General features: G+C 34.1%; 1 protein-coding gene across 1 annotated transcript; it reads left to right on the top strand.

The window, feature by feature from the left end:
- The first annotated feature begins 4833 nt into the window (after positions 1-4833).
- Positions 4834-5641, top strand: LOC106755429 (trypsin inhibitor A-like). Its single transcript, XM_014637579.2, has one exon. It carries the CDS (start codon positions 4916-4918, stop codon positions 5495-5497), a length of 582 nt encoding a protein of 193 aa, XP_014493065.1. The 5' UTR covers positions 4834-4915; the 3' UTR covers positions 5498-5641.
- The last annotated feature ends 15706 nt before the right edge of the window (positions 5642-21347 follow it).

Raw genomic sequence — 21347 nt, 5'->3', positions numbered from 1 at the left:
AACTCAGCTTTTTAGAACAATCACTACAATGACTCAACATTTTTCAGAAACTTTTCCTTCCAAGACAAGAAATCACTTTTATCAATTCAGCATAAAGATCTCAGTCAAGATGTGCAGATGCCTTAATTCAATCAAAATCAGTGTGATGCTCATATACTTCAACATATGTGATCCTTTAGAATGATCAATCAACCAAGCAAAGATGTAATCAGAAATTCAAAGAACTACTCCTCACCAAGAAAAGCGTTTCACTCAAGCACTCAAAAGTGTATCACTCAACTCAAAGGTGTATAGTGTGATCCCTCTATCTTCTTAACACTTTATCACTGCTTTCAGCATTCCCTCATTCTCTACCAAAACAAGGGAAATTAGTCATAAAATCATCAAATTCAACCTCAACTCTCTTATTCACACAACTTAATGAAAAAGCATGAGTTCAAGCAAGTTTCTAAGCAGAAAAAGGTGCATTTAATGTCATAATTACATCATAGATAACAGTGTTTTCAACAGTTATTAGTATGCAATAATCAACACAATATGTTCATTGATATGCTTGTACAAATATAACATAGTAAGCATAAGTATATAACATGTATAACACAGTACATACACATGTGTTTTTATTAACTATGTGTTGTCATCATCAAAAACACAAATATCACTGAGGTTGTGGGTTCAGCTAAAATTGTGCAACCCCTATCAACAATATCAACAATCTCTCCCTTTTTTGATGATGCACAACCATGATTAATAAAACTAGAGCCGTCAAAATGGGTCACAACCCGCGAGCCAACCCGGCTCACTGCGGGTTCGGGCCAGATTGGGTTTGAAAAAATTGAATTTTTTTTATGCGGGTCAGATTTCAACCTGGCTCATTTAAATCCGGCTCATGCGGGTTGAACTCGTGGTGGGTTGGGTTGGCCCACCAACCCACCTACCTAATTTTATTATTTTTAATTTATTATTTTATTTATGAAACCCTAAAACAGAAAATACTCTCTTCACTCACTGTGTATACAAAAAAAGTAACCTCTGCTCTCACAAATCACTCTCACGGAACTTGCTCTCGTTTACGGTGTTGTCACTCTCACTTCTTCACTTAAATTCTTCAAGGAACAGGTTTTTTGTATTTGTTTTTGGATGACATTTGAATTATATTGTACTTTTTATTATTATTTTGAATTGTCTTTAGTTTAACATCATTTTTTAGAGTGAAATTTGTTTAAATTTGAATATAGAAAGTTTGTAATTTTTTTTTTTTTATTTTAAAAAACTAATTAAATGGGCTAGTGAGCCAACCCATTTACCCACCAACCTGTGATGGGTCGAGCCGGGTTCGAATTTTTCTGGCTCGCTAATAAATGAGCCAGGTTGGGTTGGTTCACTAAGTGACCAACCCGTGGTGGGCCGGGCCGGGTCGAGCTGGGTTACCCGTTTTGACAGCTCTAAATAAAACCATGGCTTCTGCATGTATTTCTTGACTTCGATTGGCTCACCCTCAGAATCACTATTGTTGTCATCATAATGTGCAAAGCCTGCCATGAAACACAGATTGAACTCCTCCTCAACACTGCAACCATCATCACTTGAAGAATCATCATCACTATTCTCCCAGGCTATATAAGATTTTCTCTGTTTTCTCTTCTTGTCCTATGGATACTTGGTGTTAGCCTTCTGCCTATTCTTCAATTCTGGACAGTCCGCCTTTATATGACCATCCTTTTTGCATTCATAGCCTCGCACAGTGTTGTTCCATGAGTTCTTCTTTCCTCCTCTTGAGTAACTTGCATTATCAATTGCAGTATTTCTATGTTGATTTCTTCCTTGTCAAACACTTTGTCGAGAGCCATGAAGTGGTTTACGATGTGTGTGAATCTTTTCTGCAAATCATAGATAGTCTCTCAAGCCTTCATACTGAACATATCGTATTCCTGCACAGGATAATTCTTTCTGGCATGTTTTACCTCATTAGTTCCTTCGTGTGTTAGTTCAAGAACTTCCCACATTTCTTTTGTTGTCTTGCATTGGAAATCCTAAAATAATCATCCATTGTTAGAGCAAAGGCAATGACATTTCTAGCTTTAACGTCATATTGTGCTCTCCGGTTCTCATCTTGAATCCACTAAAAAAAATTTAAAACAATTTTTCCATTAACAACATGAGTGGGTTCAAATGGACCACTGAGTGTAGCATCCCATACACCTTTATCCACTAATTCAAGAAAATTTGCATCCTAATTTTCCAGAAAGCATAATTTTCACCAACAAATAAAGGTGCTCTATTTGTTGTGCACCTTCACCAAAAGTCCGAGAAACAAAAGCCATTTTGTAGGATCGAATCGATTAGACAAAAATATTAATCGACTTGTTTTTAAAAGTTCTTTTGAAAATCAGCTTTGGTGCCAATTGTTAAAAAAGAAGTGCTTTATTTCTCACACCAAGAGGAGGGGTTGAATTGGTGATGTGTAAAAATGTTTGCTTTGAAAATCTTTTTTGCAAAACAGGATGTCTTTGAAATTTTCCTAAATCGCAAGTAAATTTGTATGCAATGAAACAATAAGCGTATTCGAATGCAATATCAGTGTGATCAAATAAATGCTGAGAGAAGGGATAAGAAAATTCAAACACTGCTTTTTATATTGGTTCGGTCAACCTGCCTACATCCAGTGTCCTTCCACTCAACCTAAGATGGAAGCCGATGCACTATAAAAATATGAGTTTTTACACCAAATTTTTTACAACGACCTCACGTCAAAATGTAAAACACCTCTCTAACCCACTAGTCTAACATAGGCAATACATAAAACAGACATGCAGCAAGAACAATTCTCTTCTGCTATCAACCCTTTTCAGATACCCCTCAAATTCCAGAAGCATGTTCTTCTTCCTGTATACACCACAGTGAATACCAGCAACTCTAAGCGTTTGCCAAATCTTTTCCTAATCACGCAGAAAGCACCTTCTTGTGTAGAACGATCAGACATTTCCAAAACAATCAACCTTGTTACGCAAATTGAGTTGAGGTAGAAATTTACATTTGAAGATATTACAAATATCAATAAACTTTTCACGTTAGAATGAATATAATAGTAAAGTTTCCTTAATTTTGCAACGGTTCAATACTTCCTCTACATTGCCAGATGTCGTAATAAGTAAGATAAGAGAGGAATGGGCAGAATATTTGAATAAACATTTTAATTAGCTAGAGCTTTAGGTTTTTTCTTAAAGTTTTGCAGCATTTTGGTGATAGCATTTTGCTTAGCTTTTAGTTTTACTTGTGCAACTTTTTGAATGGATGAATTGATGATATCATCGTTTAAACTGTGAATATATGAATTGGAAAAGTGGGTTCATTGAATTTTGATGATAGCATTTATTTTAGTCTTTTAGTTTTACTTTTTAATTGGAATTGATGAATTGATGATAACATGGTTTAAATGGTAAATTAATGAATTCTGTGAGTATATGAATTGGAAATATGGTTTCTGTTTTTCGGGTTTGGTTAAATAAATAAAAATGTACAAAATTTAAAAAAAAAATTGCATATTAACGTCGAACTATACACTGAATGACGTTAAACCTTTTATAGTGATCGTCTCTCTTAGTGAGGTTAACGTTGATAGTACGAAAACTTCAAGGTCAACCTTTTACAAAGATAACATCACTGTATATGATATGTGACGTCAATTTTACATCAAACCTCTTTCTGTTTGACGTCAACATTATGTCCCATCTCCTAACAGTTGACATCAATTCTTCCTTTAACTATAACTATTTAGTCAAATATTAGACATTAAAAGCCATAATTATTCGACATTGTAAGCGGTTTTTATTCTTGTATAGGGAGAACCAATATAAAAAGTCTAATTTTTACATAGAACCAGTATAACAAGTAGAAAACTTTCTATATGCTCTCTTTCTACACCTACTCGAAAACTGATATTAAAATCTTTTTTAACTGTTATAAAAGTCCTTTTTTGGCATAGTGAAAATTAAGTATTTTAAATAATTCTTTCTAATTTGTTCATTTTAGAATAAAATTTAGATCTTGCAACATCTTGAAATAAATTTCTTTTGAAAAGGATAGAGAAAAAGATTTAGACATTTTATATAAAAACTGAAAAATATAACTAAAATTTTAAAGAGATAAAAAAAAACAATATTTTTAACGAACCAAAATTAAGACATTTATTTTTACATATCCAATCATATATTTAAATGGAACTATTTATCTCCTTTTTCTCTTCATTTTCACGTGTTTATAAGTCTTAGGATTTTCTGTCCACAAAAAATGTTCACCTTATCACCATCGCACCATGGCGTAGCTCTATAAATGGGATTTCCCATCTTCTCTTATTCACACAACCCGAACTGAACCAAGAAGAGAAAAGTATCTTGATTTGTCCCATCTTCTCTTATCTATCTTCTCTATAAATATGCTTTTGGTTTGATATAAATACGATATATTTAACACAAATTAAATATTTTAAATAATTATTTCTTATTTATTCATTTTAAAATAAAACTTAGATATTTAAAATAGATATTTCATTTGGAAATAATTTCTTTTGTATATAATAAAGTAAAAGATTTGGAAAATTTAGTAAAAGCTGAAAAATATAACAAAAATTTTAAACAGATAAATGCAAAATATTTTTAACCAACCAAAACTAAGAAATTTATTTTACAGAAAATCGAAACATATATTTAAACCTAAGTATTATTTTCCTTTTTCTCATTTTTCTCACGTATTTATAAGTACCAGGATTTTCTGTCCATAAAAAATGTTTACCTTATCACCATCGCACCGTCGCGTAGCTCTATAAATGGGTTCTCCCATCTTCTTTTATTCACACAACCTTAACTGAACAAAGAAAAGAAAAGCATTGAGATTTGTTCCATAGCCAACCAAAGAAATGGCGAGTAAAATGCTTTTTGCTCTCTTCCTTCTTTCTGTCCTAACCTTTTACCCTCCTTCAACCGATGCAGCACCTGTAAAGGACCTGCATGGTAACATCGTTAAAAATGGTGGCCGATTTCATATATTGCCGTTATTTACAATAGCCGGTGGTATTCGGCGAATCAAAACTGGAAACGAAACTATACCCCTCAGTGTTGTGCAATCTCCCAGCGAGGTCGATAACGGGCTTCCATTGATCATTACATCCTTTGCCCGTACCGGATTTCTCTCTACAGGTCAAGCGACAATTAGCTTCGCTGATGACTCCTCTCTTGAGTGGACCGCTGTTGCCGGTTTTCCTGAAGGAACCCTCGTTAAAGTTAGTGGCTATACATATACAATCAGAGGTACCTTCAGTATTAAGAATGTCCGAGCCAATATCTATAAGCTTGTGTTCTGCAAGTTTGGCGGCGACCTCTGCGGTAATGTTGCTCTTGTTGGCGATGATGCAGGGAACAGGCTTTTGGGTATCAATCAGAAAGACCCTTACGAATTTGTTCTTGAGGAAATTCCATCCTCATCTGCTGCATCCAAATGAAGCAGTATGCATGAAAAATCGCCCACTTTCTCCTTGTGTGAGACATGTCTATGCTTTGGGTGTAATAAATAAATACAAGACTAAATAAAACATATCCAGAGCTTATGTTTCTGGTGTTTTGTTTTTTTTTTTAACGTGTTCGTATTTCAATGGTCTGGTTTACGTCTTTGTTTCTTTCCGTCAATACAAAGGTAGTGTTTAAAATGGAAAAGGATATGCTTTATAAATTAAAACTCTATAAAGTATATCTTAACACCGTACGTCATTAAATATATTATACAACAATTTTCTAATAAAACTTTATATTTCAATAAAATATTATAGTTTACAAGTTGTAAAATAAACAAATAAATAATATATCTATCATACAATTATTTTTTAATAATATACCAATTTATAAAGTTGTACGGTACTTCGAATATGGGCTTCAACGTCTAGTGCTAAAATTTAATCGAAAAATAGGTAATGTCATAAAATGACCGGTCATATTATTGTAAATAATATCAGTAAATATTTTTTCCATAATTATCTATTGTGACAAGTGAAATTCATTTGTGAAAGTGGTTAAGCGGTGTTATTGTTATAATAAAAGTAACATTTATTATGACAGGTAAAATATAGAATCTATCATAATAACTAGACGTAATGACAAAGTTGAAATTATGTTCAAAACCTAATATGTTCAAAACCTAATATAACAAGTATAAAAAGACCTGTCATAGTAGATTTTTACTATGACGATTAATAAACCACTTATTATAATATGGTTGATTTTATAGCAAAATTGAAATTATATTGAAAACTTATTATAATATGATTTAGGAAAACATGTCATAGTAGGACTTAATCCCTAATTTTTCCACTTCATACATGCCTTCTCTTTTCTTCCTTCTCCTTTGGTTATTCGTAGAAAAGAACTCCTCGCTTAAATTCCCTCACTAAATCTCTCTTATAGAGAAGAAGTTTTGTTCTTCTCATGCTCATCCTCATCGGCCTTCCATTGGGTACGCCTCCTCTGCATTGGCCCTCCTTTAGAACCCTAGCATCCATCGTCGCCCTTCTCCTTTACATTGGCCATCACATGAAACCCTAGCCTCCACCGTTCACCTCCTTCCCATTGGGCCTCCGTAGAACCCTAACCTCCATTGTGTAAAAATGCTCAAGAAATGTGGGAGACAGTGAGAGTCACCCATGAAGTAACTGATGATGCTAGGAGAGCCAGAAGAAATACTCTAATCCAAGAGTATGAGATGTTCCACATGAAGTAAGGAGAAACAATTATAGACGTCCAGAAGTGCTTCACGCATATAATGAATCATCTTATTGGGTTAGGTAAGTCCTTTGAAAATGATGAATTAAATATCAAAATTCTTAAATCTTTGGACAGGTCTTGGCAATAAAAAGTGACTGCAATCAGTGAGTCACAAAATCTCAACTCTATGTCAATGGCTGCATATTGAGGCAAATCGACAAGTGTACCGAGTCACACAAGTAATATAAAATGGTAAGACCAAGTATCGTATCCCAGAGGACTCTCTACGCTAAACGGTCATGTGATAGCAAGATAATTAAGACTTAAATAAAAAGAGATCAGTGAGTTTGAATGCAAAAACATAAAATTAAATATGAATACAATTGATCAATAGAAAAGGAGCACAAAGATGAACATATATTGATTAATATGAGATGGGGGTATGTTGTTGGGGTTAGATTTCACCAAGTTCCCTCTTATGTATATAAGAATTCTTCTTTATGCATTAATGCTAACGTTATTCACTAAATTACATAAACTCGATCCCTCGGTGAATAAGCATGTCCCAATTTACCAGTTCATATAATTCCTAGCATTCCTGGTAATAAGATGTGAAGATCAAGAGATTAAGACGACAAAGACTTATACCCCCATCCCTGAGCAATATAACCCGTAGGAGTAATTCAACAAGAACCTGAATTGTAAGGAACCTCCCGACACTCATGCAATTCATAAATCATGCTAATGAATGAGTTAAACACAACAAGCATTGAAAGAGATGAATTACTCTAACAATTAATGAAAAAGCATATGGAAATAAGAATAAATTCAAATACATGAGAGTTTACAAGGTTACATCATCCCTCAACAACAAATAGAAATTAATTCCCCATAGACATGGGGGAACTCTATAACAATGGAAGAGAATGAGAAAGATAGCCTTAGAATTGGGAAAATAGTGTATTTCTATGCTCTTCTCTACCAGAGATACAAATCCTAGAGCCCCAGGGTCATTTAAATAGGGTTAGAAACGTGCAAAACAGGGTTCGGTCCAATAGAGTCGAAACAGGGCCTGATCCATGAAAAGTCGATGCTCAGGTGCCTAAGGAGACCGCCTGGGCACTGAGAACACCTCGTGTAAGGCCCAGGCTTCGAGTTGGCCGCCCAAGCTTCGAGACCCCACCGCCTAGGCGGTCAAGGAGGGCGCCCGGGTGGCAGACGTCGATTTTCCTCGCTTAAGCTTCGGTTCAGGGCGCCCGAACTTTGTGCTATCCCTCCTTATGGTTCTTTTTTAGGCTCTTTTGAGCTCCATCTTCTTGGCTCTTCATCTCTTCTTCTAGTATTACTTCAATCTCTATCAAAACAAGGGGAATTAGTCATAAAATCATATAAATCAACCTCAACACTCTTATTCACACAATTTATTGAAAAAGTATGAGTCCAAGAAAGTTTCTAAGTGAAAGAGGGTGCTTTTAGTATCAAAATCACATAAAAAATAACGGTGTTTTAAACCGTTATCACTGCATTATTTGGTAAGTTGAGAGAACATGAACTGGACTTTTGCATTTAAAGAAAATGGGAAGAAAAAGCCTTTGGCATTTAAAGCAAATCTTGATAAAAAGTCCTAAAGAAGAAGAAGACTTTGAAGATGATGAAGAAATAGGTCTCTTCGTTAAGAAATTCAAAAAGTTCATGAAGTTCGAAGGAAGAAGAAGATTCAAAGGCAAAAAGAAGGAAAACAAGGAATCTTCGCCAAATTATCGTTGCTATGATTGTAGTGAGAAAGGACACATGAAGGAAGATTGTCCAAATCCAAAGAAGGATAAAGAAAGAGGCCAAAAGAAGTTCCTCAAGAAAAAAAAGGCATATATTGCTTGGGAGGACAACAATGATTCTACAACAAGCTACAACGACTATGATGAGCAAGCAAATATATGTTTGATGGCTGATGATGATATCTCTGAAAACCAAGTATGTATCTCTAGCGATTCTGAAGATTCAGATTATAGTGAGAGTTAATTACTTGACACATATAAGGAATTATTATTTGAATAAGAGATATTAGTTAATGCTCACAAGAAATTAAAAAAGGAATTTAAAGAGTTAAAATCAAATTATGAAAATATTCTTGAAGAAAATAAAGATTTGAAAAATAAAATATTATTTTATATAAAAGGTAAATATGCTAAAAGTTAAGAATGTATTTCTTGGTTAAATAAAAAGATGCCTCAAAATAAAACAACCACTGAATGTAGAAATAATGCAAAAATTAAAAAGGTTGTTAGACATGTTCCAAAAATTAATTATAATTACAACGATTATAATTATGGTAATAAAATTAAAAATATTCCTAAATATATAATTATCATGATTAAAATTATAAAAATCAAATAAAATATGGTCCTAGATATAATCAGAATTACTATTATTGTTGATAAAGGGAGCAATATGAGTGTTGAACCCAATCCCTGATAGAGGGAATTACTATTATTACATACCAGAATGTTTCTGTGTGATAAAAACACAAGGACAAAAGCAACTCTGTATGACATAATCGATTACATATTGTTGTAATCAATTAAGTTCACTAGAACAACTTATGTTTTAAACTATGGAAAACAACAAGTTTGAATCGATTACATTAAGTGTTAAATCGATTAAAACTCGTGTATTTGCAAACATCTTGTTGACATGTGCTATGATGAGTTTTAAAGAGAAAAAGTTTTCAAAAATATGTTTAAGTAAAAAGCTTAACCGATTACACTGTTTATGTAATCAATTAAGTCTGATATCTTAGAAAACTATTTTCAAGCTAAGTCATAACAGTTATAACTGTCATATTTTTAAATGTTTTACTAGCATTTAATGCAAATCGATTACATTAATTATGAATTCAATTAGAATTGTGTTAGCTGTATTTCTGTTACATCTGATTTTAACGTAACTTATTACATCACTAACATAATCGATTATTTTGCGTCTGTCATGTTGAAAACCATAAATTGACGCATTACATGCAATTCTATAACTTTAGATCATTTGTACACTTTCATATCTGATATTTTTTTATCTCAGCAAAGTATTATAGATTGTTGAGACCTTCCAAGAATCAAGATTTGAAGAATTGGAAGAAACTTGAAGGATTCTTGAGAGGAACATTCTGGATGTGATTGGTTGATCCCTATCTGCATTATTGAGGTGTTTCTACATTGATCAGGAACGAGTATTCTGCAATCTAGGATTGTGCTGCCCTGTTCGTGCATGACAAGAAGAAGAGTGAGGAGCTCTTGGACTTTAAGAGGTATTCTCAAAGGGGTTCTACAACAAGAACGTGTGGTTCTTTGTACATGTGTTTTCTTTCTATATTTGATTGTTGAGTGGTAAAGGTGTTTACATTTGAGAGAGCTTTGTAAAACCTTATCAAGTCAAACAAACCACTAATATTTCTACTGGAGAAGAATAGTTGAAAAAGAGATATTAAATGATATTGCATAATATGTTTATGATTTTAGTCTTTTACATACATAGGAAAAACATTTAAATTCTAGTTCTAAATACGATAATGGCTTAGAAGACAATGGAAGAACAAATATAAATAAGAACAAATACTCAAAACCATAAATATAAAGACTATCCAAGTTCAGCAGCATCATGAAGCAGACTTCGATCAAAGTGCTACACACCAGCCTCCTTCCAGAAACAAGTTGCTGCACCATACGCTAAAATTTGCCAATTTCTAACACCTAAAGTTGGTCCAACAACTTCTAATCAATACGATGAATTCAGGTGAACCTCATCCTAGCTGAAAAATGCTTGAATTAATGCTACTGAGGTAGTTGACCCTGAAACTAAGTAATGCATAAAAAAAAAATAATTCGATTTTTTAAATATTCGCCTTTTCAGTATAAGAGTAGAATCCTTTTCTATACTATAGCTGAGTATTGTCAATCAAATCTAATACAATTAATAAGTAAACTTTTATTATAAGCGTCAGTCGCAAAATTCCTTTTTGCTCTATAATGTATGCCTGATACAAAATGCAGAATTGAGGTTCAATAAAAAAACTGTACTAAAAAACTGAAGATAACGACATTAGACATAACAAAAAACAGTAAAATCTAATATTCTATTCTGGGAAAGACTAAATATTGAAACTAAATTAGGAAAAAGTGTTTTTAACAACACTTTTTTAACAACTTTTTTATGACACATACGTGACAACTTGTGATTGGTCCGTTTTAAATATAAATTCAAGTAGACCAATAAAATAATGACATGTATTCCGTTGTAAAAATAATTGTAAAAGAATATTGTCAAATCGTCCACTAAATTATAATGCAAATGGAAAGTAAAACTAAATGGAATTGCTTGAAATGATAGAAAACCAAAAATCCTAGAACTTACTAAAACTGGAAATTAACGAAAAATGGAAAACTAAAGTGCAATTAAAACTAGGGATAATATACACCTCATCTAAAAGTAATATGAAAATTAATAGAACTGGGGGATTCGGGAAAAGATTTCAGAAAATGGAAATTGAAATCTAAAAGTTTGAAATGCTATGTAATAGAATTGGAAAACAATGAAGGAAGCAATATCTAGAATTCAAAAACACTCAAGATCTGATGCATTCAATTTGTATTATGTACACCCAGATCATCTTGATCCCCTGACTAAAATAATCTTGGTTTACATATACACGGACAACATTATCTTATTACAGTCAAGACATATTCACACTTGGTAAATGGTGATTAATTAAGGTAATTACTAAAACATGTTAATAAGATATTATGCAAATTAAGTAAGGTGATTAATTTAAAACTTAATTAACATAGCTTTAAATGAACCTGAAACTGCATCATTAACCAAAGCAGAAACAAAATAAAATCTTGCACCAAACCAATAATTAATTTAGCGTCAAATGCACTCCAAACAACAGCTGCATCAACTCAAAAAAACTACTTTCAGTACCCTTCCAACCTATTTTATCATTGCACCAAGATAAAGACTTGAAGTCCCCTTCACTCCATGTTCCATCACCCCAAAACCAGCCTTCCAAACCAGTGTTTTTAAGCACCAGTAAGCCTCCAATCTGCACCAAAATCCAGCATCCCAAAACAAATTTTGGACTAGCTTACGGCAACATTTTTAATGAACCAAACACTCCAAACTTGTTGTTCCAGACTATCTAATAACAGAGGTTAAATCCCAATTGCTTCCTAGGATTTTTTATATTTGAACAATTAAAGTTTGTTATATTTTTGTTCGTGAATATATATGTAAGGATTTTTATTTTGTATTCAAATTGATAGGGAAGCTTATGTATCATATTTGTCATGCAAGGATTCTCAAATAGTAAATTGAGCGTATTTTTCCCAAACTTTTTTCTACACAGAAAAATAATAACAATGCCACTGGATATTTCATATAAAAAACAAAACACAAAACCGATGAAAATCATATTTGGCAGCCATGAAGGAAGGAAATAAAGGCAATGTTTATTAAAAATAAAATCATTAAGAAGTAATGCTTACAGGAACCTACCAAGAGCGTCAATTTTGTCCTCTCCTGAGCCACTCCCACCACCACGCCCTCTTGTTTTTTCTTTATCATTCTTCATTAAAAGCCTTTCCATGGCTACTGCCGGAATTGAACATAAATATTAAAAAGCATAAAATAATGTAAAACAATCTATGATAGAAACTTATTCTTTTCACATGAGCACTACAGGTATTGACAATAATAATAAAAAAAATTGTATTTTTCAATCCATATGCTAAAGTTTCAATACAAGACCAAAACAGATCAAGACAATTAATCGAAGACAACATGGAAAGGCAAAGAAAATACTTAGCTTCGTGCAGACACGCCTAACCTAGGTTCTAAATACCACTTGATAGCTCCAAGTTGAGGCGAATCGACGAGGAACCATGGAAACTGGCACAGATCGGGCTAATCGAAGAAGAAGAACAACAGATGACGAACAACAAAGGCAAACCCTAGATTGAATGGTTTGATCGGTGTACATTCTAGGGTTGGAGATTTGTGACGTTTTGATTGGTGGAGAGAAAGGATTCAACGATTGAATCAATGGAATGGAACGAAAATAGGTTTTAATCGGGCAAAAGTGAAGATAGAACGGTGAGGATAGGTTTAATCGGTGAAAAATGGATTCTATGGTGGATTAAGCTGAGGTAAGGGAGAAATGTACATTAGAATGAAGATCTAGAGACTAACCGTGGCTGGCGGATTAAGATCTGAGGCGGAGGAACTCAAAATATGGATTAGAGACGAGCGAAGGTTCGAGAGAAAAAGAAATGTGTGCGAGTGGATCTCTCTAGAGAATGACTAAATGAAGATGTGGTTCACATATGAAGAGGCATTACAAGCATTACCGAAGGGCAAAAGGCCCTCGGAAATATCCAGAGAATGGCTAAATGGAGATGTGGTGCGCATATGAAAAGGCATCGCAGGCATTACCGAAGGACAAAAGACCCTCGGAAATAAGCCTTCGGTAATACGCGCTTTTATTGTAGCGCTTCCTTTTAGTGTTGAGAAACAAGGCACTTTATTTCTAGCAATTGGCACAAGATTTTTCAAAAGTTATTTGAAAAATAATCGATTACCCTTTTTGTGAAATCGATTAATCGACCCTGATGGCTTTTGTTTCTCAAACCTTCGGTGAAGGTGCTTCTACAAACCAACCACCTCTGTTTGCTGGAGAAAATTATCCTTTCTAGAAAGTTAGAATGAGAATCTTTCTTGAGTCTGTAGATAAAAGTGTATGGGATGCTGTTCTAAATGGTCCTTTTGAACCCACAAAATTAATTGATCGAAAACCTATTTTGAAAAACTTTTCTAAGTGGAATCAAGAGGAAAACAAAAGAGTTAAATATGATATAAAAGCTACAAATGTTATCTCTTCTTCACTTACTATTGATGAGTTTTTCAGGGTATCATAATGCAAAAGTGCTAAGGAAATGTGAGAAGTCCAAGAGGTGACTCATGAAGGGACGAATGAAGTAAAAAGAGCCAGAATGAACTCCCTAATTCAATAATATCAGATGTTCAGAATGAATACTAGAGAAATTATCTATGATGTTCAAAAAAGATTCACTCGTATTGTCAATCATTTTATTATTCTCGACAAAGTCTTTGTGAAGGAGGAAATCAATATAAAGATCTTGAAAAGTTTCAACAGAAGTTGGCAACCAAAGGTAACAGCTATATCTGAATCAAGAGATATAACCATTATGAATATGGCTACACTTTTTGGTAAGATTAGGGAACATAAATTGGAGTTGAAAAGATTGAAAAAAGAGGAGGAGAGTGAACAAAAAAAATCAATTTCTCTCAAAGCAACCGGCAAGAAAGCCTCTAGGAGAAATGAATCAGATGCAGATTCTGATACAGATATCTCAGAGAAAGAAGTAATGAATATGATGGTAGAGAAATTTGCATGGAATTCTAGAGGAGGAAAAAGAAATACAAAAGCTGCAACTGTCACATGTTATGAGTGTGGAAAGGAAGGACACATCAAGCCTGATTGTCCAGATTTGAAGATCAAGTAGAAAGTTGATGTAAAATACACTTAGGACATAAGAAGGAATAAATAGAGGAAAGCCTACATTGCTTGGGAAAACAGTGATGAGGACTCTTCCAGTGATGATGATCAAAGTCTAGATGAAGAAACAAACTTATGTCTCATGGTTGGATCAGTGTGCTCTAAAAGCAACGACAACAACTTTGAAAATGAGCCAATAGAGGTCAGATATGATCAATTACTGGATGCATTTCAGGAGCTACATGCTGAGGTAATGAAACTACAATACAAGGTTAATCGATTAAATTCTGAGAGAAAAGATTTTGAGTATAGAATAATTAACCTTGTTGATGAAAATTGTTAAAATAGAACGACTTAATTTCTAACACCAAGAGGGCGGGTGAATGGGTGAAGTGTAAATATAAAGCTTTCAAAATCTTTTTCACAAAATAAGATGCATTTACACTTTTCTTGAATCGCAAGTTAAAAGATATGCAATGCAACAATAAACTTAATCGAATATACTGACATCTTAATCGACTTAATAAAATAGTGTAGGGATCAGAAAATTCAAATGTTGATTTTTATACTAGTTCGGCCAACCTGCCTACATCCAATGTTCTTCCAACCACGTGAAGCAAATGCACTATAACGATCAAGGTTTTTACAGAGACCTCACGTCAAAAGTGTAAAACACCTCTCTAACCTTCTAATCTAAATATAGGAACCAAACAAACAAGACCAGCAGCAAGAACACCCTCTTTTGTTACTAATGAGGAGCATTGGTAAATCTTGAAGAAATTAGTTTTAATGATGCCACAAGAAATTTTACCTGAAGGAAGTATTAGAAATGTTTAAAAGCACTTTGTAGAATATAAGTGTAATAGGAAAGTCTTCAAATTTTGTAAAACCTGTATTTTGTACTGAAATAATCGATTATGTTAAGCAATAATCAATTATCAAGAGTCTTTCAGGAGTAATCGATTATCACCTCACATAATCGATTATCATATTTTGAAAAACTGTAACGGACTTGAATAATCGATTATCACTTACAATAATCGATTATCCGTGGCAGTTGGGACTTGACCTTTGATATTCAAAGTAGCTGGCTATATATTGGTCTTCTGAAAATTTCAGAAGTAATGTTGTTGAACAGAAGCTTTGCAAAATACTTTTTGTCAGAGGAAGTTCTCAAAAGCTATAGTTCAAGTTACCTTGCTTGGTCTCGTGAATAGGAGAAGCTCGTGTTTCGTGTGTCGATAGTTGGGGCAGTTCTCTTCGAGTTAGCAAGGTGCTCTGCCTGGTCTCGTGAATAGGAGAAGCTCGTGTTTCGTGTGTCGATAGTCGGGGCAGTTCTCTTCGAGTTGGTAGAGTGTTTAGCTTTCGGTTCATTCGTCGAAGGAAGGTTTATTTTATCAGTTTTATTCACTATTTGTTGTAATCTGTGAAACACCCTTTCTAGTGGAACTGTTAATAACGTTTTACAGTGATTAACGACTAGAGGTAGATTCTTTTGAATCGAACCAGTATTAAAATTACTTGTGTGATTTTTCTACTCCCTGCACTCATTATTTTCATTTGCACATCAATTGTTCGATAAATTGTCTCTTAGAAAATTTATTTTATAATCTGACCATTTTAATACTAAAAAGTTGACCGAACACGCTTTCCTCTAACTTAAGTTTTATTCCGCTGTGTTATACTCTATCTACGATTGATACCGATTGTTTTCCGACATCTTCTACTGCCTAACCCTTTGAGGCACCCTCAAAGTCAAGAACACCGTTCTTCTTCCTACAAACATCACAGGGAATCCAAGTCAATCTTCAAAGATTGCAAATCCTAATCGCACAGAATACACCCAATTGTGCATATTGATCATATGTTCAAATCAGCAAGCCTTGCTTCTCAAGAAACCTCAAGTCTTTGATCACCACGGTCAATCTTGGTTCTTGGAGCTTTTCCTTTCACTGTAAGATCACACAATGTTCTGTAAAAGATATGAAAGTGTCAAAGGCACAAAAGTTATTACAAAATTCAAATCAGCGTCAATTTATAGTATAACACACATCATACACATTTTAATTGATTTAGCTACTAATGTAATCTAATACAACTTGCAGTTATAACAGTTTAGCAGCAATCACGACAATTAATTGAATGCAGAATTAATGCAATCGACTTTCATTTAATGCTTGGTCAACACATTTAAAAATATGACCATTATGTCAGTTGTGTCAAGCATTTAACAGTTTTTCAAAACAACAATCAACTTAATCAAATACAAATCACATGCAATTGATTAAGCAACAATACTTAGCACAGTTTTCAAAACTTTTCTACCCAAAATATCTCATAGCACATTTAAAAAGAGTTTGTGCAAACACACGAGTTTCAATCGATTCATCCCATATTGTAATCAACTTAAAACTGTTGTTTTGCCACACTTTAAAGTTCCACCAAAGTTGATGGAAGTTGGTCCAAACTAGGAACTCGCAAGAAGCAACTCCATGACAGATGTGCAACGGAATGAAAACTGGTGCAGTGAAATGGATGCATAGAAGGTGTTTGATGAAAGTGTGGATGAAGGTATGGTGTGTGTATGATGCCTCTAAGCTCAGAAAGCCTTCCTACTAAGGAAGGAAGCTAGAGGAGAGTAGCTAAATTTGAAATTCAGAGGTGATTAAGGGATATTAGAGGTTGAGAAAGCAATTATGCAGCATTTCATTACATCCAAAAGTGAATCATACAAAAGGGGAGGCCCTCTTATTAGTAGGTGAAGAGGGGCCAATCTGATCCAGCAACTTCCACGCTTCATTCCAGGTCAACTTAATTCTCATAGGGTTTCTTCCATCTTCAAATTCTACAACACTCACCAAGAATAAAGGCGTCGTCACTGTTCGATCCAACGAGGTTCACCGTTGGTAGCGCCTGGATTCGTCGTAGGTGTAGACAGTGCCAACGCAACGCCTCCTTCTTCGATCTGCAATGGTCGTCGTAACTCCAAGCCTGAAATCGTGTTAATGCGTGTCACATCGCCGTCGTGGCTCGATCACCGTCCAGTTCATTCCACCACTGCTACCCATTTCGCCCAAATCGCGAATTCCACCACCGGAAACAGCCACGAGCCACCACCGTTGCGTGATTTTGCTATCCCCACTAGCTTCCCCTCTTCGATCAAAGGGATGAGAAATTAGGGAAGAGATCGAAGAGAGATGATGCAGAGTGACTGTAAAGGGAAGAGAAATTAGGGCTTTGAAATTGGAGAGGCAAAATGAAAGTGAATAAAACCTTGGGATTGAAATTGGAGAGACGAGATGAAAAATTAGATTTAGGAACATATTATGACAGATTTTCCAAAATCAGTCATAATACATTCTAAAATTTTCCACTAGTATAATATATTATAACGGACATATATTTAACAATCATAATAAATTTTAAACTTATTTACAAGTTTGCCACCGCATCATATATTATAACCGATATTCGTAACTCCGTCATAATATATCTTATGATTATTACAATACTTCCACTCATTAACCTATTATGATGGATAACTTTTATCCGTCATAATAGGTTGGTCATAAAAAATCTATTTTTCCACTAGTGATCCTTTTTGTTAATCCACTTATTGATTTGAGTATTTAGCTTGTGCGAAAGAATTCCTTCATTCTTCAGACCAGTTGTCTGCCACCAAACATTATCGTTGATGATGATAACAACACCTTTGACTCTTGAACAAATGTTATCCTTAACAATCCTTAGATGATGATAGAAGAATCTAACTAGATCAGGAAACCATTCTCCATCCATTTGTAACAAGGTAGTTAATCTTTGTCTTTCAAGCCATTCAGGAAACTTAAAGTTTTCTTTTTCAAAGAGTCTCAAGTCTAGATATTTTAGTGAGAAAACCTCTTTTGGATACCCCTCCGAGACTTCCGTTACAGAAACTTCATCACAACTCCCTTCTTCAGAGATGATTCTTCTTATGGTAGCACAGGACTTTCCTATCTCCTTCCTTGAGATACGAGATGAAGAGGCCATATTCTGACACATTCAATGTGTCCAAAATCCAGTCAAGGGTCACTGGAAATACTCAAGAAATGTGTATGTGTATGTGTGTGTGTGTTTGTGTGTGTGTGTGTTGCCAAGAATAAGGTACACAAGCGGCAGAACAGATGGAAAAGGCGTGAAGCACAGAAAATTGATATCGAACATTTCAAACGCAATCATTTAGAGACATGAAGTCGATTTGTTTAAAAACTTAGTTGACGTAGTATATAGAAATCTCAAAACAGAGTTTAAAACATATACATAACATAGTCGAATGAATTAATAAAGCAGTCGAATAAGACATGTAAAAACAGAGTTTCATATTCAATCAATCAATCAAATGATCAGACAATGTATTCACATGATCACACAACAACAACCAATCAAATTTAAGCATAATGCAGCAGATTGATATAGTTTTACCAATTGTAGATACTCAAGATTTTGATTGTTCCAAATTAATTCATCCTTGAGATCATATTGCACCTGTTATGTATCCTGCAAAACAATTTAAGTTTTGGTTACTGGTACCCATTTAACTTTGGGTCCATGGTTGTCAGTCTTCGTCACAATTTATTCCTCAGGTTTCCAAACATATATCCCTTTTGGAATAACAACATTTCTGTAATAACAATTTCTAACAGTGTGGCAAACACAATTACAATAGAAACATGCATTTTTAGCAGGTTTGCTTAAATCAATAAATCTCTGAGTATTGGTTCTGTTAGATTTAGCTTTATAACCAATTCCTTGCTTTTTAATAGCTCTGCTAGAGGATTCCAAAACAACATTTAAATTGTCTCTACCTTGAGTAAACTTAGCTAGAGTGCTAGTCAAGTAATTTATCTTTTCAATATGTGTAGGACACTGTTCACATGGTTTTTCAACAGTAATAGTTTCAATATTAATATCCTTAGTAGATCGCAATGCATCATTCAATTCTTTCTCTAATTTTTCATTTTCAGCAACAAGGTTGTTTATCCTATATTCATAATCTTTCCTTTCAGAGTTCAATCGATTTACCTTGTACTGTAGTCGTATTGCTTCAGCATGTAGTTCTCTGAATTTTTCAACTAGTTGCTGATACTTCTCTTCTATTGGAAGCTTCTCGAATTCTTCATCACTATCATTGTCATCATGTGAAGTTCTAGCCATATGACAGAGGTTAGATTCCTCTTCTTGATCAACATCTTTATAACTTGAGCTTTCAAAATCTGTATTCTCCCAAGCAATGTATGCTCCTTTTCTTTTCATATTTCTGCCTTGAGGAAATATTTTCTTGCCTTTCAGCTTAGGCTTCAATTCTGGACAGTCAGGCTTGATGTGTCCTTCCTTTCCACATTCATAACACTAGACAACATTTGCACTGAAGCTTTTCTTTATTCTTTGACCTGCATGGTTAGTCAGTTGAATATCATTATGTTTAAGTCAACTAAATTTCCTTACCATCAAGGTCATCAATTCTTTCTCATCCATCTATGCATCTGAATGTTCAACTTTTGAGTTGTTCTTGCTTGTAGCCTTCAGAGCAATGGATTTTTTCTCTTTAATCTCCTCTTCATCCTTTAATCTACCAAGTTCCAATTCGTGTTCACGTAGCTTGCCAAACAAGGTAGCCATGTTCATAGTTGTAAGATCCTTGGATTCAGAGATTGTTGTGACTTTTGGTTGCCAATTTCTGTTCAGACTTTTCAAGATCTTGATGTTGATTTCTTCTTTATCAAAAGCTTTTCCGAGAGCCATGAGATGATTTACAATATGAGTGAATCTTTTCTATACCTCATATATGGTTTCTCCAGCCTTCATTCTGAACATTTCATATTCTTGTATCAGGGAGTTCTTTCTTGCTCTTTTTACTTCATTCATGCCTTCATGAGTTACCTCTAAGACATCCCACATTTCCTTTGCAGTGTTGCATTGAGATATCCTAAAAAATTCGTCAACTGTTAGTGCAGAAGCAATAATATTTCTAGCCTTAACATCATATTGAGCTTTTCTATTTTCATCAGCAGTCCATTCAATAAAAGGTTTAATAATAGTTTCTCTATCAACAGTTTTAGTAGGCACATAAGGACCATTTAAGGTTGCATCCCAAATTCCTTTATCTACAGATTCAAGAAAGATTTGCATTCGAATTTTCCAAAATGGATAATTTTCACCAGCAAACAGAGGTGGTCTGTTTGTTGAAGCACCTTCACCAAAAGTTTGTAAACAGAAAGCCATCCCTAAGTTTATAGTCGATTCAATGAAAAACAGAGTCGACTAGTTTCTCAAATATTTTATGAAAACTAGCTCTGGTGCCAATTGTTGAGAAACAGGCAGGCTTCAATTTACACCAAGAGGGAGGGAAGGTGAATTGGTGAGTTTTCAGAATTAGAGTCTTTAAAAAATCTTTCACAAAAAGTTGAAAACTTTACAAGTCTTTCTTGAATTGCAAGTAATGAAAATTAAGTGCAGCAGAATATTGTAGTTGACTACGCAGATAGTACAATCGATTGAATGTAAAAGAGAAGGGATAGAGAAATTCAAACACTGGTTTTTATACTAGTTTGGCTTACAATTCCTACATCTAGTGTTCTTCCAACCCTGAAAGAAAATGCACTATAATGGTCAAGATTTTTACAACAAGGATTTCATAGAAGACCTCCATGTCAAAAATATAAATCTCCTCTTTAACCCTCTAACCAAAATATAGTTGCAACAACAAAACCAGACTTGCAGCAAGAATCCTCTCTCCTACAATCTGTAACACCACGTCGAACAATCCTCAACGTGAGCAATGTTGAGATTATTGACAACACAATTTCTATATCAATCTAGTTTTTGATGATGACAACACATTGCTTAATAACACACACATGTTGTTGATGTATTACATGTTCTTATGTTGATTGATTGTTATATATGTTGAACATATTTATGTAATGTGTTACATGTTCCTATGTTTATTGATTAATATATCTGTTGAACATGTTTATGTGCTTTATGTGCTA

This window comes from Vigna radiata, unplaced genomic scaffold, assembly GCF_000741045.1.
Source record: "Vigna radiata var. radiata cultivar VC1973A unplaced genomic scaffold, Vradiata_ver6 scaffold_259, whole genome shotgun sequence".
NCBI lineage: Eukaryota > Viridiplantae > Streptophyta > Magnoliopsida > Fabales > Fabaceae > Vigna > Vigna radiata.
This window is presented reverse-complemented; position numbering and strand designations above follow the sequence as displayed.